Genomic DNA, 20,352 nt, shown 5'->3' with positions numbered 1-20,352 from the left:
GAAACCCTGTCTCAAAAAAACCTAAATAAATAAATCAGCCTCTTTGGGTGGCCATAATAGATATTTCCAGCTCACATTTCTAGAAGGCACAGAGGGCAAGCAGCCCTGATTCCCCTGATCGGCCCTTGTGAAAACTCAGTCGCAAGGGTCGGCATTGCATTCCTGGCTGGGGTAAAGACAGGAAAGCCTCCAGAGAGCCATCTATTTCAGGACACTGTCACACACAGCATTTCAAAGAGCCTAGGTCACCCAAACCAAGTCTGGGTCTCCGAATGCTACCTGCCTGTCTCGGGTGGTGGCCTTCAGGAGTCTTCCTGGGGCTTAGATCTGAGCAATCAAAGTCTCAAGCTGCCCCTGGACAGGGTCAGGCACGTGCAAGAGAAGGGCAGGCGGTTGTCCCTGGAAGCCACTGAGCCACAGCCCTGCCCGCCTGTTACTGTGACCTTCGAGACCACAGCCTTCTGCTCTCCCGCCTAGCTGATAGTCACACATGTTCCCCTAGGGTTCTAGTTGCATTCTGTGGCTGTGTTAAAACCTTCTGACCAAAGCAGCTGAGGAAGGGAAAGGGTTTATTGGCTTACACTTCCAGGTCAATCCATCCCTGGGGATTGACAGTGGACGTCAAGGCAGACGTTCACATAGGAGCCTGAAGCCGAAACCTTGGAGGAACACTACTTGCTGGGCCACTCACAGGCTTGTGCTTGGCTAGCTTCCTTATATAACCTGGAACAGCCTGCCGAGGGGATGGTGCCACCCGTAGTGGGCTGAGCCCATCTATATCAGTCAGCAATCAAGACTATCTCTCACAGACATGCCACAGGCCAAGTCTGATCCAAGCAAGACCTCAACTGAGACTCCATTTAGCGCTAAGACACCAAGGGCCGTCTTCAGATGAGGCCATGGTGGGGGAAGACAACAACCTGTTCCCCAGAACAGCTTGACCCATGAAGCTATAACAACCAGGCCTGTATGCAAAGTGTAGCGGTTCAAAACAGACCCTGTGTAGCTCTTGTGAGCACTGTGTGACAGCCCCATAGGGGCCTCGGGCTGTCCTAGGGAGCACCTAGAGAACCTGTTTCACTTCCTTCTTCAGCCCACACCCCACTCCTCTGACCCCTTGAATGTAGTCTCTCAGGAGCCTGCAGGCTCAGCTCCTCCTGTGTCTACAGAAGTCGGGAGTCCCCCGAAGAAGGCCCAGAGCCAACAGGGCTGTTCCAATCACATCAGACTATATACCTCACCTTGATCAGCTCCTTGAACTTGGGGTCCTCTCTGGAGGTGGGATCAATCATGGTGCGCTCCTCATTCTCCTCTGCCAAAGACAGAAAGGGCCAGAGTGAATGGAGGGGGTAGGGCAGAGTACTGACAGGGACATCGGGGGGTGGAGGACTCCCTGCTTACTCACATGGGGCAGGAACTGGTGGAAAAGCAGAGACCCATCCTGTTCTCAGTGAGAACAGGTTGCCGGCCTTGCCAGCTACACACCAAGATCAGAAATAAATCATGCAGGACAGCAGGAGGAGATGAAGCCTGGCTCCAGCGCCCCAGTCTTAAACTCCAAAGGCTCCTTCAGCAAGTCTAAACCATGCTGGCACGGGGAGAGAAAAGGTGGCATCTGCTGTGGCCTGGGATGCGCCCTACCAGAATCAGAGGGTTACAGAGAGATTTACATGCTAGATCGTTGTTCACTGGTCTACCAGAGGCTGTGTGGGGCCAGCGCCGTGGAAAATGTATGGGAACAGATGGGCGGGCAGCAAATATACAAAACAATATCTACAGGGAAGCATTAAAAATAGCAAAAAGACACAAGAGGATGACATTTACCCATCTCCCCTGTGAGTTTTCCCTCCATGTTCTGGCTTAGATCTGACAGACAGCAAGAGGCCAGTGGAGTTCATCAGGGGAGCGGGACAGGGGAGCCAGAAGTGAAAGGACCAGGTCCTAAATGCCTGGGTGCTGCAGACCCACTGAACTCACAGAGGGGAGCTGGGGGCAGGGAGTCCAGCTTCCCAGGCAGAGAATAGCCCAAGGTACTGCTGCAAGAATCAGCTGCAGCAGTGGTAACAAGCATGCCCTTCATCAGGGAGAGACATCACAGACCAGTGGTCTCGGATACCAGCCATCTCTGGGTCACAAGCTGGGCTTCACCTGCTTCCTCCCTGAGACCCTGATGGTCATATAGAACCTGGATAGACAGGGATCTCCCTCTGAACTGGGGTTTGGAAGTAAGCAGTGTCCACAGCGTCCAGGAAACGGCACTATGTCTCCCACCTGTCATCGACCTGCAAGGAGTCAGGAGCCTCCCCATCCTCAGTTCCCACACAGTCAGCCACACGGCTCTTCAGGGCAGTCATGGAGGTAAATGGGGTGTCTGGAATGTGTGCCCAGTTTCTGAATTTCTTCATGCATTGAAACATTGGGGCCCACTCATCCCAGGGAGACTGTCCTCAGGAGATGGCTGTCCCCTTGCCTCTTCCTCTAGGGACTCATGGGGTTTCACAACCTGAGCTAACACTCTCTGCCTCACTTTCCCTCATCCCCTAGGCCAGCTATCAGTTAGCTCAGTTCAGTACCTTGTGCCTGGAGCTTACACCATCCAGTCCTCTACTCAATAAAGAAACTGGCTCCTCCTCTCTCTTTCCACCCCTGCTTGCCCAGCCCTGCTGGGCCACCCCCTGGAACTGTGACCATAACAAGCCATGGTTCCAATGCCAGTCATCAACGCCTGGATGCCAATGAAATCCACACTTCCTGCTTCTCCCTCAAGATCTGTCTGAATGAGATGTGGGTTCTCAAACACCACCCACCCATACGTGGTCCAACACCAGGGATGGACACCAGGGATGGACAACAAAGGCTGTCAAGTGGCCACAGTACCTAGTTGGGTGTCTTCAGGGTGGATGTCCATCAAAGCTGGGGCCATTGGAGAATTGATGGCGCTCTTGCCTTCCTCTTGCAAGTCAGTCACTGTTGAGGTAAAGAGAGACACAGTCAGTATGCAGAGAGGAAAGTCCCGTGCTTCCAACACGTCACTTACATGCACATCCCTTCATGGTGGGTGGCCCAGGGAGGCCGAGAAAAGTCCTACCAGCCCAGAACACCTGCCATTTTGCTTTGCCTCAAGAAGATTATTATTATTATTGTTATTATTATTATTGCAGTATACTGCCTATAGGCCAGAAGAGGGCACCAGATCTCATTATAGGTGGTTGTGAGCCACCATGTGGGTGCTGGGACTTGAACTCAGGACCACTGGAAGACCTCTGGAAGAGCAGTCAGTGCTCTTAACCACTGAGCCATCTCTCCAGCCCTCAAGCAGTTCTTAATTCCTTCCAAGCCTGGCCAGTCTGTCCACACTGGAATATGTGACTGGGACATGGAAGTTTCTGGTTGCTTCTAGTGACTTCCAGACCTGACAGAGGCTGGTGCGGTAGACAGCTCTCAGACCCCCAGCAAGGGCAGAGAACATAAACAAAACCGCCCTTCTGTCTCCGGCAGAGCCGTCTCTGGGGTTGTAGACACGAGGTGTGAACGGGCCTGCTTGCACACACGGGCGATCAGAATTCAAAGTGTGCCGCCTCCTTCGGGACGGAAGTCTGATGGAGGTGCAGTGAACTCTTACATTCTGTGCCGCCCTCGTATCTATTTTTAAACAGGCCAGAATCTCGGGCCAGAAACTGGCTCAGCCTGGACGTACGCCTCCTTCCTGCTGGGCACAACTCTTCTAGATCTCTGCCCGGGGAACCGTTAACCTCCAAGAGGGCATCCGCATGCAGCCAGCCTAGATGGCCCCTCTCACCTCACTTCCACATGGACTAAGCCGAGAGTCGTGACAACCAGCCCTCACTTGCAGTTACTCGGGCCTGCCGGAAAATCTGCTTGGACAATGTCCTGAACCCAGCAAGGCATGGCCCACGGCCCTCGTTCTCCCCACACGCTCCACTAACTCTGCAGGTGCACACATGGGAAGTCACTAAATCTCCATTACCATCTCATCTCTCCTGGCCCCTGAAGGGACATGCTTCCCGCTAAGATCTTAAATCTCTACAGACGGTAACAGGATGGGGATCGAGGCCAGTAGGAAAAGCAACAGACTCTAAGGAAGCTAGCAAGCTTCCACACTGGCAATGTGTGGGCCCAGAAACCACAAGCTGTGCATAAGCTCGCATGCATGTAGGCTGGAGGTGGAGATAGTTACAGGGTTCAGACACAGCACACCCTAGTCCTGTGACACCCACCACACAGGTCACAGTCACAGGATGGAGGGGAAGGGGACAGATGCAAGGCTTGACTTTTTCCTGTCTACAGAAAGCTCTACCATGTCTGGAGCCCTAGAACCAGAAATGGTGGCTTCCATACCACTGAATCTCAGAATCCAGACTTCAGCCCCAAAATCCAGAGGGGACAGAGCCAGGTCCAGGCCTACACCTGCAGTTTTTTTACAGACCTGATTGGGGAGCACCAATCATTTACTGATCACACATCCTGTCGTGGGGCATGGGGGGATCTCCAGTGACAGGTGTCCCGCCTCTCTATGCTTCCTCCTGGGAACTTAGACAGTGATACACGCCTTCTAAACTCTGCCCGGAATATCAGTCACTTCAAAGCTTTAATAACGTTTTACATGTTGGCCACCTGGCACCCGCAACAGCAGATAAAGGGGACAACGCGATGTATGTATGATACAAGTGGCTCCAACCTTGCTGGCTGGGAGACCCCAAGCCAGTCTTGTTAATCTCTTTGATCCTGCAGCCTCAGGTGGCATTTCCTGTTTGTTCTCTTAGGTCCCCAGGCAGGCTAAAGAATACAAGTTCCCAGCTTAGAGCAAAACACACAGCAGGCTCTTGAAACATGGCTGTGGATCCAGCTCTGGGGACAAGTCACCCTCTGCCTCCACAAGGACAGACAACAGCTATAACATTAGCAAAGATGCCGAGGTCCAGCTTTTTGAAAAAGGAGGCCCTCTAGTAAACTCGCAAACTCATGTTCAAGGCCACGTCATTCATAACAGCCAAAAGGTGGAAATAGCACAGATGTTCTTAGATTCAAAAGGAGAGAGAGAGGAGGAGGAGAAGGAGGAGGAGGAAGAAGAGGAAGAGGAGGAAGAAGAGGAGGAGGAAGAGGAGGAGGAGAAGGAGAGGAAGAGGAAGAGAAAGAAGAAGAAGACGACGACGACGAAGAAGAAGAAGAAGAAGAAGAAGAAGAAGAAGAAGAAGAAGAAGAAGAAGAAGAAGAAGAAGAAGAAGAAGGAAGTGTGATGGCCTCACCCATTGGTGAGACCTAAATATGACTCAGTCACACACACAGAAAGGCTCTTAACCACTGAGCCATCCCCCCAGCCCCCACAAACCATTTCCCAATTCCCCCAGTCCTCACCATGATTCCGTGAGGGAAGCAGACAACTGTAAAACCCTTCAGAAATCAGTGACCACCACGGGCGTGGACTCCCTTTGTGTCATCTCCCAAAGACACACAGAGATCCATTCTCGGGCACCAGGCTCATTTAGAAAACGGACCAAATCCCAGCAAATATTTGCACTGTTTAGTGAAATGGAGAGAGTCAGAAATAGGAAGAAAAGAAACTTTCCAGGGAAATTCACTGGCAGCCCAGTGACCAGGGTTTCCCAAATCCCATCCGGCTAACACTTCAGAGAAAAGCACAGAGGGTCCGCTACACCAAGGCTCTGCGCAGTGGTCAGGGTGACAGTCAAAGCAGAATAAAAGACAGTTTCGGGGAGAATGAGGTCATCCAGGGAGGCTCCAGCGAGCCACACAGGAGAATCACACCAAGGCGCGACCATTCCTCTCAGAAAGATCTCATGGCACGGGACTGGAGAGATAGCTCAGTGGGTAAAGTGCAGAGACAGCATGAAGGCCCAAGACCAATCTCCAAAGTGCACAAAAGGCACAGTAGCCTCTGTAATCCCAGTGCTGGGGAGGCAGAGACAGGTGGGCTCCCTGGAGCTCGCTGCTAGCTAGCCTAATCCATCAGCCTCAGACCCAGCGAGAGACCCCGTCTCAAAGAGCAAGGTGGACTGTTCCTGAGACACAACATGAAGGGGGACTACCAACCTCCGTGTATACCTGCACATGCGTGAGCACATAACCACAAATAAAACTTAAAGTGACAATAATAACAGCCAAGTCCCTAGAGCCACTACATGCATCAGCCCCCTCCCTAGACATGGGGCATGAAGCCCAGGGCCTGGGGAAGAGAGACTGAGATTGTGACCCTGATTCCAAAATCTCAGAGCTGGGGGCGGGGGAGGGGGCACAGGGAATGCCATTATCAAAGCCCAGAAACTAGGTCACATAAAATAGAAATTTCCACACCACCGTCAAACATCAAAAACAACACCAAACAGGGCCAGGGACTGGGTGACCTTTATAAACAAGAAGCACACACGCACGCACAGCCTGCCAGACTGTGATCCACACGCTCTCCTGGGATGGTCCTTCCTGTTCAAGGCCTTGGGGAAACACTCAAAGCCCAGGGAGAGTGCTGTGATCTTGGCCAAACCTGCCAAGTCCCAGCTCAGACCTCACTCTGCCACAGACTTGTGGTGTCAGGAAAGCCCACTGCACCTCCCTAGGCCTCAGTTTCCCACTATAGCACAGGGTGGGAAGAGTCCCTGCTTCAGAGGTGTTGAGAAGAGTGGAGAGGCCTGGGGCACTCGGCACCTGGCTCGGGTTGCACACATAGCCATAAGCTGAGGGTTAGCTGTGACTGAGGGTGGTACCTGAGGAGGCTCAGGAAAGTCACCACCATGGAAGAGCAAGGAGGAGGTACAGGTCCTTCATGCCAGGAGAATCACGAGAGACTCCCTGAAGGAGGCATCCAGTGAACCAGTCTTGAAAGAAGGCCAAACTCAGGAACAGCTTTGGGAACCAGAGAGCAGTGAGCGGTGGGTGGAGCCCGGCTCAAGGGCTTACATTGCCCAGCCTGAATCCTCCAGTGTTCACACTCTGTGTTGAGTAGTTTCCAGTGTTAACCCAATGGGCAGCCTCAGAGGACCCTCTAGTCTTCAGAGGATGGTTTTTGGAGAGCCTGTGTCTTCCACTCCACCAGTGAACAGCCCACCAGGCTACTGGGTTTTAGTGAATCCCAGAAATACTGAGATTTTTAAAGTTATGGTCCAGTTGCCAAGAGGACGCACACTTCAAAGATGTGAAATGCTGCTGGCTGGGCACCAGCTGTGCCCAGTTCCAGACCTGGGGTGGGTTTGTGAGGACACTGAGTCATAGGAGCCTGCTGGCCTGGCTCTCCCAAGCATCCTCACTGTTCTGAGCTGAATGCGCTGTCCGCACAGCAACCCGGCAACCGGACATGAAGAATGAGTATCAACATGCTCCTTCTGGCCAGGAGCCCTCTTGCTGCCCTGAATCTCCAGGTTTGTAGGGAGCCTGTTGTACAGAGATACCAGCTGAGGACTAAGAGGAGGAAGCCAGGAAAAGAGGGATATGAAGGCCAGAGAGGAATGGCGTTGGAGGCCAAGGAAGGAGTGATGGAGTTCAGGGGGGGGAGGAGGCAGGCAGAGAAGAGAGCCAGAGTGACTGAGGTGAGCCTCTTGTCTCCTCACTCCCTCTCCAGAGTCTAGGGAAGGCTTAAAAAGCTAAAAGTTAGACGCAGGAATGTACACCTTTAATCCTGGCGTGGGGGAAGCAAGTGGAGGCAGGAGGGCCAGCTCAAGGTCATTCACAGCCCATAGTGAGTTGGAGGCCAGCCTGGGCTACACGAGATTCGGTATCAAGGTTTTCTTAATTAAAACGTAAAATATAAAACAATCTGGGTTGGGGAGAGCCACCTCTCTTGACTTACACAGTCTCAGAGAGAAGAAATGGCTCTTGAAGGCCCCACCCTCCCCAACCCCCAAGCCCCAAACTCTGCCATCAGCAAGCGTTTCTTAAGAGTCAGCTCAGGCCAAGCCTACAGCTTTGATTTTATTTTTTTATCCTTTTCTTTGCGTGACTCCATTTATTTATTTATTTATAGCCAGACTCTTAAGAAAAAAAGGTTTTTTGTTGTTTTCTTGGCAGCCATTTGTTTCCTTTTGACATTATTATGAACACCCGGCTTTGAAAGCGGGCTGGTTGAAAAACAAGCCTCCCTCAAGGTGGAGGAGAAATGCAGGCATATGCAGCTGCTCTCGGTTGCCCACCCCCAGACAGGGACACAGAACATCTTCTGGAAAAGTGGGGTGCCAGCCCCTCACAGTGAGAGGAAGGGTCTGCAGGGACACAGAGGCATAAAGGAAGGGCTGAGGGTCAGGGGCTACAGGCAGAGCAACGGTGACTCCATCAACTGACATCCACAGAGCAGCGACATCACACTGCCCACAGGGACTTTCTGTACCATATGTATAAATATATTTCCTGGTTTTCACAGAGAACAAAGGATCATGGCAAGCAAATCTCAGCAAACACACTCTGAACCAGGATCAAAGTAAAAATCTCACAAAAGGGGCCACGCCACACCTGCTACACATCAAAAGAAGAATTTGAAACCGGCAGCAAAACTGCCTCAATTTGGGGCACTTAACCAGCCCTCCACAGGCTGGTACCCAGCAGTGCCCTGCACAGTCCTGCTCAAAGGCAGAGCACTCTACGGAGTCTCAGAAGAATGGAGGAGACAAAGAGCCCCTTGTCTGTCTCCCCCATCTCTTCTTCTAGCCAAGGGGATGCAGGGCCCCATATACCAGCAGCAGAGAGCCCGGGACACCTCTGACAGACAAGCCGGGGAAAAGGGTTTTCCATAAACTCTCTAACTCTGCAGAAGCTCTAATGCACCAGACACAAAGGGCTTCTCCAGAGCAGTTCCGAAAAGAAATCAACTTGGACTGCACTTGAGGCTCTCCCAGCTCAGCCAAGTCAAGAGCTGACCCAAATAAGACCTAAGAAAGAAATGTCATCGGTCTGGGCCGCCGAGGCAGACTGCTGCCAGCGACCTCTCTGACATCCGCAGACGTGCAAAGGGTGAAGGATGGAATTCAAGTGGGAGAATTGTTCCACTCCTGACACTTGTACACACGAAGACCTTGATGTGCAAGGCTGGTCTATGACAACAGAGCTCAGCACCAAACATGAGGACCACGTGCAGGATGGGTGGGGCCACACCCAGTGTGAAGTGGTAAGGCTAGGGACCCCTGGGAGAGCCTGCTGCTCTGACCCAGAGGCGGGAGAGAGGGAATGATGCTCAGACATCGGAGAAACAGTCTCTTCACCATCCAGGCCCAGCTGAACGGCCGTTCATGAGAGATGGGTTTGGCTTCCTCACACAGGCCATGGCCCAGGGGACTGAGCACAGGATGTTCCAGGGTGTTAACTCAGTCATTTCTAAGAGCAGCTCTTTCCTGCGCTGTGCTGGCAAAGCCTAGGAATAGAATGGGACAGAGCCTTGAACCATTGATTTATGGACTTGTTCTACTGGGCCATAAGGTTCCATTCTACTTCTCAAGACACTAAAAATAAATTCAGATGCTAAAAAAAGAGTGTGTGCATTTTAATAAGGTACAAGGGAAAGGAGGCCGTCAGCCCACATCAGGAGCTACTGCTGAAGACAGCGTCCCATTGAGACTGTGGAAGGAAGAGCCGGAGAACCTCTGGATCCCAGGAAGGCTGTTGGAGGGTGGGGCCTGCCTCCAGATGGCCAACTGCATACTCCAGCTCCAACAGCCAAGCTCGTACTGGCTCATGGCTAAGGAACCAGCGTGATCAAAGAGGAGGCACAGTAACACCCATGCTGAGTCTTTGAGACATACCTGACACTCGGACACTCTGGGTCTTTTGGTCCACTGACATTTTTAATAGAGGGGGTCCCATGGGACACAGCAATCTTCCCAGCACCTCAAGCTGGCCCTGTCACTGACCCAGGGTGGACAGCTCCAAAGTAAAGTCCACGCTTCTAAGTCCCCAAAGCTTTCTGATGAGGGACTAACTTCTCACAAATCCAGCTGTGCCCAGTCCTTCCCCACTCCTATCCCCGTTGGAGCCAGGCTCTGTCGGCCACACCTTCCCCACACTTGAGGCGCCCTGCCCTTACCATAGATATGCCTAAGACACGCTCTCAGTGCGCCTACCCACCCTAGATGGAGCTAGAGCCACCCCTCAAGGTTCCCACAGTTCACCAGCCACGTGGCAACCGCAAACGCTTAGCCTGAAACATACTCACCTCCCTGTGCCCAGAACCAGGTCTCAAGTCATCACCGTGGTCATGCATCCAAGCCCCGAATGCTTACACATAAGAGACACAGGAAGAAGAGGGCAGAAAGCTACCCGGAATAGAAACCGTGACCGTCACCTACAGTTCACCTCTGGGCCTCTTCACTGGATGGAAAAGAGGCCTCCTATTACAGCTCACATTAGTCCAGCAGTTGTGGGTCACCAAGAACCCAATTACAGCAATGTAGCCTCGACAAGACAAGGGAAAGGATGCTGCCCTGAGATCACGGGCAGATTGAGACACACTCAGTCAACTCTGCTTTTATAGGAGGGCAGAGCAACCGTTCATGCAGGTTTCCCAGAGACAGAGACCCCAGGCTAGGCAGAATGCATTTGTCTAGGGAACTAGGTCTGATCACTGCACGATACTTGGTATCTGTATGTGTGTGTGCGCGCGCGCACGCTCCGAGCTTCAGCTTTAGCTCGGAGCTAGGGTTAAACAGACAATTCCCTCAGCCCCCAAACACAGTCTTTTTCTTCCCTTCTGTCCCCCGGGGTGAACAAAAAATGTTAGAACTACAGAAAAACGACTTGAATAGGAAGAAAGGTTTCCGGGTTCACAGTGAAATGTCAAGTTTACCATATAGGGCCCCCTGGGCAGGCTGAATCACGAGCGGGAGGGCCAAGGCCACCTAGCTCATAGAGAATATGGTCCTAGAAGGATGAAAGGCAGCCTAGCTGTCTCCCCACATGCAAAGCATCGTGGGCCAGCTTCTTCAACCCACCTTCTAAAGATGGGAGGAGAATTCTGGAGGCTAACCCCGTCAGCCAGGCATGAGCTTCAGCTGATACCCCCTGCTCTAACCCATCCCACTGTGCTCCATAGACATTGACCCACCCATCCCTTCCTTCAACATAGTCCTCTATCACCTCCAGAATCCAGTCCACATCTGTCACAGTGTCCCCTGCCATCAGCTACCAGCCACCTAGCCCAGCACCTTCTCCCCTCCCTCCAGCTGCCTCCCCTAATGAGCTCAGACCACAGTGCCTTTATTCAACCCAAGCATCCTCGCTGGGGCCACATCCCACAGCTACCATTGGAAGTGCATCCAGAACTTTCCATCTGCCTGCGCCTGCCCAGAAGTCACCTCCCAGTTCTGGACCCCAGCTTACGGTCAGTACAGTCCAGACAGGAAACGGGAGGAAAGCCTCACAGAGCATCCGTGAACACAGCATCCTTCACCGCAGGGGATAATAACGGGCAGGATCACGTGGCTGTCGTGACAAGTGTCTGCTATGTAGAGAGTGACTAAGAGGAAGATTGAGGTCCCCCTACCTCCTTCTCACCCCATCACCAGCACTCAGGCTGGTGGGCCTCATTTGGAACGCCTTAGACTCATTCACGCCAGCTAAGCTCACCTAAACTGAATTATTCAACCCACATTCTGGAAGTCTCAGTTTCTGCCAATGCTAAGGGTGGAGGACCTCACTGAACAATGCTCAGGGGACTCAGAGACAGGGCCAAGGTCACTGATTCTCAAAGGACCCAGACCTCAAACATCTACCCTAAAGACCAGGCTGGTTCTATTGGGAAGTCCCTGGGTTCTCTACCCAAGTACCTGAGGTCTGGGAGTGAGGTCTCCAGGAGATGCCCACCAGGCCTCCGGGATAAGCAAGATGAAGTATGGCTCCTCCTGGCTGTAGCCAGCTCTACAAAGGCATGCACGCGCGCGCGCGCGCACACACACACACACATACCACGCTCTCCAAAGTCCCTGCAGAGAGCAGGGATCCCAAGTGAGCAAGTGCAACGCCTATGGGAGACTCAGGGCCACCTCGGTTCAAAAGGCTACAGGAACATTAATAGGGAGCGCAGTACAGCAGGAAAGGAAGTACGGAGGCACAGCTGCAGGCTGGGGAGAGCAAGCGAGAGGCACAGGCCTCTGAAGAAGGTCAGGGACCTCTGGGACCACCGCTGCAAGTGCCCAGGTCACCACTAGGGTCAAACCCAGGGCCTCACACACGCTAGGCAAGTGAATTATGTTCCCAACCCTTAATTTTTTCAGCCTGTCTTAGTTAGGGTTACTGTTGCTATGATAAAAGGGTTTGTTTGGTTTATGCTTCCACATCACAGTGCCTCCCTGAAGGAAGGCAGGACAGGAACTCACGTAGGGCACGAGCTGATGCAAAGGCCACGGAGGATGCTGTTTACTGGTTTGCTTCTCACTACTGGCTCGGCCTGCTTTCTTGTGGAGCTCAGGACCAGCAGCACAGGAGGGGCCCCACCCACAATGGACTGGGTTCTCCCCTAGCAAACACTAACTAAGAAAATGCCCTACAGGCTTGTCTACTCACAGCCTGATCTCACGGAGACATTTTCTCAGTTGAGGTCCCCTCCTCTCAGATGACTATAGCTTTTGTCAAGTAGCCATAAAAAAACCAGCCAGAACCGTGGCTCAGGATGACCTGGAATTCTCAGTCTTCCTGCCTCAACCTCCCAAGGGCTGGAATTACAGTATGTGACACCATGTCCAGCCAGGGTCACCATTCTCCTCTGTCTAGTCCGAAAGACTTCAGCCTCTGCCTCGATTCCCAACCTCTGACAAACAGCTGAAGTCAGCCTCCTGTTGCCCAGAAGGGGTTCCCTGCTCACCATCCATTTTCTTGTCCCTGACCCTCGCTCAGGCGCCAGTGATCCCTGAATCTAAACTAGGGGCCTCAGCAGGCCTTCTGCTGCCTGCTGTGGAGTCCCTGATTTATGAAAGATGCCTTTGTTACATTTCTCCCAGCCAATCACATCGCCGTTTCAGCAAAGCTTCAAAGTAATTTTAATCACCGGTTATGAAAACCTGTCTCTAACTAGAGAGAGAGAGAGAGAGGAGAGAGAGAGAGAGAGAGAGAGAGAGAGAGAGAGAGAGAGAGAGAGAGAGAACACGCAGAAGAAGTGGAAGGAAGGGAAGTGCAAAACCCACAAGAAACTCATAACCATCAAAAGAGCAGAGCCCAAATCTCCCTGCCTGTGCGGAAACAATCGCGTCCCTCTGAGAAAGCTGCACTTGGTGATCACCAAGGCAGGGTAGGAATGAAATCCGCCGGTCACCTGAAACAGCAGAACAAGCCCGGCCAAGCTCAACACAGATAGAGAAATGCGCTGTGTAGCAAGAAAACAGAAACAGCAGCAGAAGGTCTAACTCCTCAGCAGAGCGGGTGAGGCAGGCTTCCCAACTGTGGAACTAGCATTAATTAATCTGATCGGTAATGTCCCCCACATACTCAGGGAAGTCCAAATTGGTTCTGCAGAGAAAATAAGAAGATTAAATCATTAAGCCATTAACAACAACAACAAAAAAAAGGGCTCTACAGTACACCTGCCATGGGAAACCCCCTACCGGGGCGCAAGCAGGAACACTATGGGCATAGCACCCTCTAGCGGTCATCTGTACTATAGCTGTCAGATGAGAAGCCGCGGAGTCCAGTTCATTTTCTTTTGCTGAGGAAAAAAAAAAAAAGCAGCAAACAGCCTGGACAAGTGGGGCGCTCAGAACTAGCACCGGACTCTGCGAGCTTGGCTCCTACCAGACACTCAGGGTGCCTATGTGATGTTTCGTGTAGCCCAGGCTAGAAACAGCCAGCTCACCCATCCACCGTGGATTCACACTTCAGGTCAGGCCTCTGAGGAGAGGATCACAGAGTAGGAAGCAGGGCTACTGCCCTGACCACGTTGGGACCGGCACACCCCACACACTTCCCAGCATGGTCGCTCCTCTGCCAGTTCCCTTGCTTCCCAGGCACTGTGACTATTTGACACATCTGCGCCAAAGGTTTCGCAGTCACTTCTGTAAAGGGCAGGCATGTCACCTGCTTGTCTCTTGACATACAGCATCCCGCTGAGAGCAGACAAACTGCTCAGAGAACATCTGGTTGGTCCTTGGCGAGTTCAGGAGCAAATGAGGCAGCATTGCACTGCCTCAAACAGTCTTCATATTGATTTGTATTGATTTTTCTCCCCATTTATTTTTAGAAGAATCTTGATACATAGTCGGGGCTAGCCTCAGACTCACAATCCTCCTGCCTCGTTGGCCCAGATGCTGGGATTCCAGGTGGTTATCACTACACCTGACTTAGCATTCCTTCCCAGGGACTCTCACTAGAACTCACTGGGCCACTTTTCTCCTGCATCCCCTCCACCCACCTGGGACAGGGTTCCTCTGTGCAGCCTTGGCTGGAACTCACTCTGTAGACCAGGCTGGCCTCGAACTCATAGAGATTCACCCGCCTCTGCCTCCTGAGTGCTGGGACTAAGCTACTGAGTCTTTCATGCCTGCATTGTGTGCCCCCTTTGGTGACAAAGAAACAAAAAGGCCTTTGAATGTGTACTGCGGTTAGCACAGGTAGTGTAAGTGGCCTCATGGAATTTCCAGGCAGAAGGAGAAGAAGCTGTGAGCCTGGAACAGAGACAGTCGGGAGATGCAGTGTTGATAGCTGGGGAGGTAGAAGGCCAACCCAGGTCCCTCCCTGAACAGGAAGAGATCAAAAGATGGATCCTCACTGAAGTTTCCAGAAGGCTGGAAGCCCTGTCCTAACTCTAACTGATGACTCTCGGGGCTGTAAGGTGACAGACTCATGTTGTTCTAACCAAGCAGGTTCTGGGGCTTTGTTGCCATGGCAACAACGGTAGCACACTGCTTAATCCCAGCACTCAGATCAGCAGGCGGATCTCTGTGAGTTCAAGACCATCCTGGACTATACAGTGAATTCCAAGACAGCCAGCGCTATGTAGAGAGAGTCTGTCTCAAAAGAGAAAGAAAGAAAGAAAGAAAGAAAGAAAGAAAGAAAGAAAGAAAGAAAGAAGAGAGGGAGGGAGAGAGAGAGAGAGAGAGAGAGAGAGAGAGAGAGAGAGAGAGAGAGAAAGAAAGGTAAAAACCAAACTAGAAGCGTTGGTTACCAGCATGCTTGCACAGCCCTATGTACTCTCTCACTGGCCAGTCAAGAGCTCTTGAAACCAACAGACCTGGGTCACACAGCCAAAGGACATTAAGCAGAAAGGAAGAGCAGTTTGACCTCACCGTGGATAACAGCACTGATCCTCGCAGCAAGGCAGCCACGGGTCATACTCCATGACACCAAGGCCAGGGGAGGTTGACCTCTAGAGGGCAGATCTCCCAACGCACATCGACTTTCACCTGCAGACACCACAGGATGGATTGGTAGCCGCCTCCCCTGAGCTGGCTTCTCAGAAGGCTTAGCCTGGCAGCCCCGGGGCTAAAAGGGAGATGGGACCAGGATACCTCCAGCTTTCCGCTTGCCTGGCCATCTAACAGTTCACAGGAACAGTCGGAGGTGTGCTAATTGCTTGCCCTCTGCAGCCACAGCTGAGCCCCATAAGCTTCTCCCCACCTCCTGAAGCCACCTCCCTGGACCCTAACAAACAGGAACACAGCAAGTGTATCCTCTACCCTGCTGTCATTCTCCAGGCACTAAGTCCTTGAGAAATGGGCATTTTCAAATGCTGCCAGCTCCCTTGAGGCCCTGGAGGAGATGGCTTTGCAGCTGTTTTAAAGGCGACTGTCCTGCCAGGAAGAGAAGAGAGTTCCAGTCTTTCCTCTTCCTGTTTCTGCCAGGTGGGGGACTTAAGAACAACCATGGAAACGCACCCTTCCCTGTAAGGTCTTGGGGCCAGCATGGGTGTCATAAGCCAGGGGCAGGGAGTGCTCCTCCAACGTCCCCATCAGAAGGCTGCTCCTCTTCCAGTCCCCAATCCAAAGGGATGAGGAAGGTGCTGGGGGAGGGACCAGAGACTTTGGGGCTAGCTCCATAGAGCAGGAAGCAGACCTCTATCCAAGCCTGCCACCCACTTCCTCTCTGTGTTGTCTGACTGCAGCAGGCTGGAAGGGTGTAGCCACTTGAGGGAGCAGCCACGTACCCAGGGAAGGCAGCAAAATGCTGATAACTCTCATTTCAGTCCTGTCAGTTCGGAGGTCCTTTCCCATCACAGCAGCCAGGGAGGGCACACACCTAAGAATGCTCTGGAAACTCGCTCAGCCTTGAGTCCAGTAAGAAAAAAGAGGGGAGGCATGGTGGCACAAGCCTGTGTTCCCAGCGCTCAAACAGGAGGATTTCCCAGGGGTAGAGGCCAGCCTGGCTACAGAATAAGACCATGCATGTCTCAAAACAAGCCCAAAAGGGGGGCGGTGAGATGGCTCAGTGGGTACAGGTGATTGCTGCCAAACCTGAGCACCTGGGTTCGATTCCGGGGATCCACATGGCAGAAGGCAAGAACTGACTTCCACACAGCTTGTCCTCTGACTTACCACACACAGTGCGGTACATGCATGCACAGATGCACACACAAATAAATGCATAGTAATTTTTAAAAAGAATTGAATCTTGGGGGGAGAAGCGCCTTAGCTCAAAGTGGCCTCCTCCTAGAAGGCCCACTATGCTGGCCCCTCTCTTGGGTCACAGGAGTTCAGCACAGGCCCCTGCAACAAGGACACCAAGGTGAGAAGGATGTGACGCACTGCTCCAGGGAAGACACTGGGAGCAAAGACAGTGGGGAGAGTGGTACGCAGCCATGGAAACCAGGTGGCCTCTGCACGCCCGGGACTGCAATACAGGCACAATCCCCATGCTGCGAGAGCCCTGGGTCTCTCCCCTAACAGACATATAGGCCTTCTCCTCTCTCTCAGCGGCTGGCCACCCACAGGAAAACATCCAGCCGGCGACCGGGTGGGACTGTGTCTCGAAGCCAATAGAACAGGTGAGGGGTGATGAACAAGTTATGGGGGGAGGACTTCCTCGTTCTACTTCAGCAAGTCCCATATGGCTCAGGACTAGGCACCTGACACCTAAGTTCCATCTTCAGAACCCCCATGGTAGGAGGAGAGAACCAATGCCTGCAAGCTGTCCTTTGGCCTCCACATGTGTATCACGTCAAATGCACACATGCACGCACACACGCACACACACACACACACACACACACACTAACAAATAAGGGCCGAGCACTAGCATTCTCTTCTCTCTGCTTCCTGACTGTGGGTGCCTTCCCGACATTATGGACTGAACCCTCGAAATAACCCTTGTGGTCCTCGGCAGGGTCCTTTAGTAGCATCAACACAACGAGTATTCCTTATGCCACCGAAGAGGCGTGGTGTCAGTCACACAACAGGTCAACAGCCTGGGGGTTGGCAGTGGAGAGGAGGTTAAGGAGCCCTGACTGGGAACCAGGTCACTTGCTGAGTGACCTGAGGTGGTTTAACCTCTCTGGGCTCCTGTCGACCCCACTGTGAAAGGAAACCTGTTCCGAGGACCCAGAAAGCTCAGTGCGCGTCAACTGTGTCAAAGCTCCCACATCAAAAATGGATGCTGGGCTACCATTCACAGCGAGCACGAAGACCAGGCTCCTTCTCGGGCCTGCCCAGTGCTAAATGCCTCCACTGGCTGCTCCAGTGACAAGATAGGGGCTGGAGAAATTGTTAAGCAGGGAAATGCACTTCCCACCACGACTGAGTTCCTTCTACAGGACCCCTATGGTAAAGAGAACAGACTCCCCTCTTGCTACACATGTTGGGTGCAGCATGTGTGCTACACACACACACACACACACACACACACACACACACACACACAGACACACACAATTCTAACCACAACCTGTCACTGACAATGCCCCAAATTCCACTTTTCTTGTTCCAGAGATCCACATGGCCCACCAGACTGACAGAAGAAGCTGCATGCCACAAGTTAGACCCTCATCTCCCTTGGCGGCCACAAGATGATCAAGGGTCCTCCTTCCCCATCACTAACACCAGCATCCCACCACCTTCCCAGGATTAGGCCAGCCAAGGGTCCATTCTTGCAAAACAACCCCCACAGAGCAGGACCATAGCGGGGCTGGCTGAGCAGGGAAAGAGACAACTCACTGTCAGCAGCGTCCGGCCAAGGGGGTGTCAGTGTGCTCTCTAGATCTATAAGCAAGCAGGCACAAGCACTGTCCAGGCAGGACAGATGCATGTGTGTCATATAAGGGTCACAGAGACATCACCATGACTTGCAAACAGGGAGCCCCTGAGGAAGCCACAGAGGCCAGGGCTGTTTGACAAGATAGTGCCACTGGCCACATAAGAAGCAACTTCAGGAACCACAGTGACAATCCCCCTCCCCCCCAGCCGCTCCCCAGTTAACCCCAGTGGCACTGAGAAGGCAGAGGGGCAACCACTCCATGGGGTGACTTCGTACCCCCTCAAATTCTGCAGCAAAGTGACCAGGAAATTCCCAACTCTGAGCTACCTCCTGGGGTCTGGGCTGGAGGCTAGGGAAGGGTAGGGGTCTGCCATCTCTCAGGGACAGCTCTCTGATCCCCAGAGGAAGGTGACAGGAGCCAGGCACGGGTGGCCAGGCAGCAGTATCTCCTGGTTGTCAAGTACACAGAAGACCAAACACAAGGGCGCTGAGTGCCTGTCACCCGTTACCACGACAACAGAAATCAGATTCCAACGGCAGCTTATGCTAGGCAGAACGGTGTGTTTTGTGTTTCAGTTTTGTGGGGACAGATCCTCTAAATACATCCCCAAATGGCCTGAAACTCCTGATCCTCCTGCCTCAGCCCGCAGAGCACTGGGGTGGATTGCTGGCGTGTACCAGCAGTCCTGACGTGTTTTGTTTTGCTTCTGTTTTTTTGCAAAGGAAGATTCTGGAAGTGCGAAAGAGGAAGACAAAGTAGGACGCTATATCTTTGCCTGCAATATATCCCCTTTTCTGCAGCCACAGGACACTCTGCCTGGGCTCTGAACCCCGCATACTATGCAGCTATCTGTTGAGTGGGGATGGGAACCCCGATGGACCTCTCAGGCCATCTGTGATCAATGAGCTCATATGATACCTGACATCTCAGAAGGCCACTGGTTGCTGTTGGTTGTAATTATAACAACAATTGCAAGTGGGGTGATCTTGCAGGCTGAGCCTCAACCCTCAGCTCTGATGCTCTCTGGGTACACGGTGAACAAGAGGACGCCCCAGTGGTGTCCCCAAAGAGCTGCTTGGAGTGCTAAGAGATCCTCTCGTGCCTGCCAGCAGCGACAGAGGCATGGAGCCACGTGTGGCCATCTGTCTCCGCCGTGGCTGTCTGTCTCCTGCAGTTCTCGGCACGCTAGCCAAATGCTGTACAAATCATCCATTGAGTTCTGGGTTTACAAATCCACTCGCAAGCTGGAAGCATGCTCACAGTACTGACTCGGCCACTTGGGAACAAGCTCGGTGAAGTGGGAAGTCTAAGTTCCTGGGGTATATGCGCCTGCTAAGGTCAAGTGGATGACCTCTGCCTCCTTGTCTTCAGCCTCACTTCTCAGAAAGGACCCATTTGGTGGTCTGTTTAGGGCAGTGGTACCGTGAGTTCGTGCCTCAGGATGGTGACCACTGTTGATAACACCTGGAACAGCTGCCAGAGCCCCAACACACAGGCCAGCGGCCTGATGGAGGAGCCCATCACAGAAGCCTCAGACAGGCTGAAAGATAGATGGGATCTGTGAGGTCCACGGTAATAAACCAACAGAGGGAGAAAGAGAATTTAGTTTTTGGAGACATGTCGTCTCATGTTGAACGAGGCTTGAATTCGATGTGTAGCCAAGGATGACCTTGAACTCCCGAGCCTTCTGACCTCCTGCTCCCCAGTCATGTGATCACAGGTGTGTACCTCCACTCCAAGCTCTCAACAGACTCGACACACCAGGGGAGATGTCTTTTGACAGCAGCACACGTGAAGCCTGGTTATGTGTCCAGCACGAGCCTAGAGCCTCAGAGGTAGCTGGTTCACAGAGGGTTAATGGTGTGCTCTTAGAATCCTCTCAGAAACTTGAGCTAGCCGATCCTCACACAGGCCTCTTCCAGCTCAGCCCAGGTCTCTCCTGCCTGACTGCTCAAGGGTCACGTGCTGAAGGCATTCTTTAGGGAACCATGATACAGGCCTTTGGTCCCAGCATTTTGGAAGAGGAGGCAATGGGGTCTCAAGTTCAAAGCCAGTCTGAGCTTTGTATGAAATAGGGAGGAGGGAGGGAGAGAAAGAAGAATGGAGGAGGGAAGAGGAAGGAAAGAGGGGAGAAAAAAGAAAAGTGGGAAGGAAGGAAGGAAAGAACGAAGAAAGGAAGAAAGAAAATTAGTTCCTCTCAGTCCCGATTTTGCGGCTAATGGTTTCCG

General features: G+C 52.6%; 1 protein-coding gene across 3 annotated transcripts in view; it reads right to left on the bottom strand.

The window, feature by feature from the left end:
- Parvb (parvin beta) overlaps nucleotides 1-20,352 on the bottom strand; it is a 79,957-nt gene that overhangs the window by 39,732 nt on the left and 19,873 nt on the right. The window contains exons 1-3 of one of the 3 annotated variants that reach the window (XM_075960206.1): nucleotides 18,084-18,103; nucleotides 2,878-2,967; nucleotides 1,242-1,312 (exon numbers count right to left, since the gene is read on the bottom strand). In XM_075960206.1, the coding sequence (XP_075816321.1) occupies nucleotides 1,242-1,312; nucleotides 2,878-2,967; nucleotide 18,084 (162 nt within the window). In that variant the 5' untranslated portion in view covers nucleotides 18,085-18,103. Of the gene's footprint in view, nucleotides 1-1,241; nucleotides 1,313-2,877; nucleotides 2,968-10,168; nucleotides 10,248-18,083; nucleotides 18,104-20,352 lie in introns of those variants that run through there. The other 2 variants (XM_075960207.1, XM_075960204.1) reach the window with 2 other exon arrangements.

This window comes from Microtus pennsylvanicus, chromosome 2 (genome assembly GCF_037038515.1).
Source record: "Microtus pennsylvanicus isolate mMicPen1 chromosome 2, mMicPen1.hap1, whole genome shotgun sequence".
NCBI lineage: Eukaryota > Metazoa > Chordata > Mammalia > Rodentia > Cricetidae > Microtus > Microtus pennsylvanicus.
Note: the sequence above shows the minus strand (reverse complement) of the source record. Positions and strands in the feature narration are given on the sequence as shown.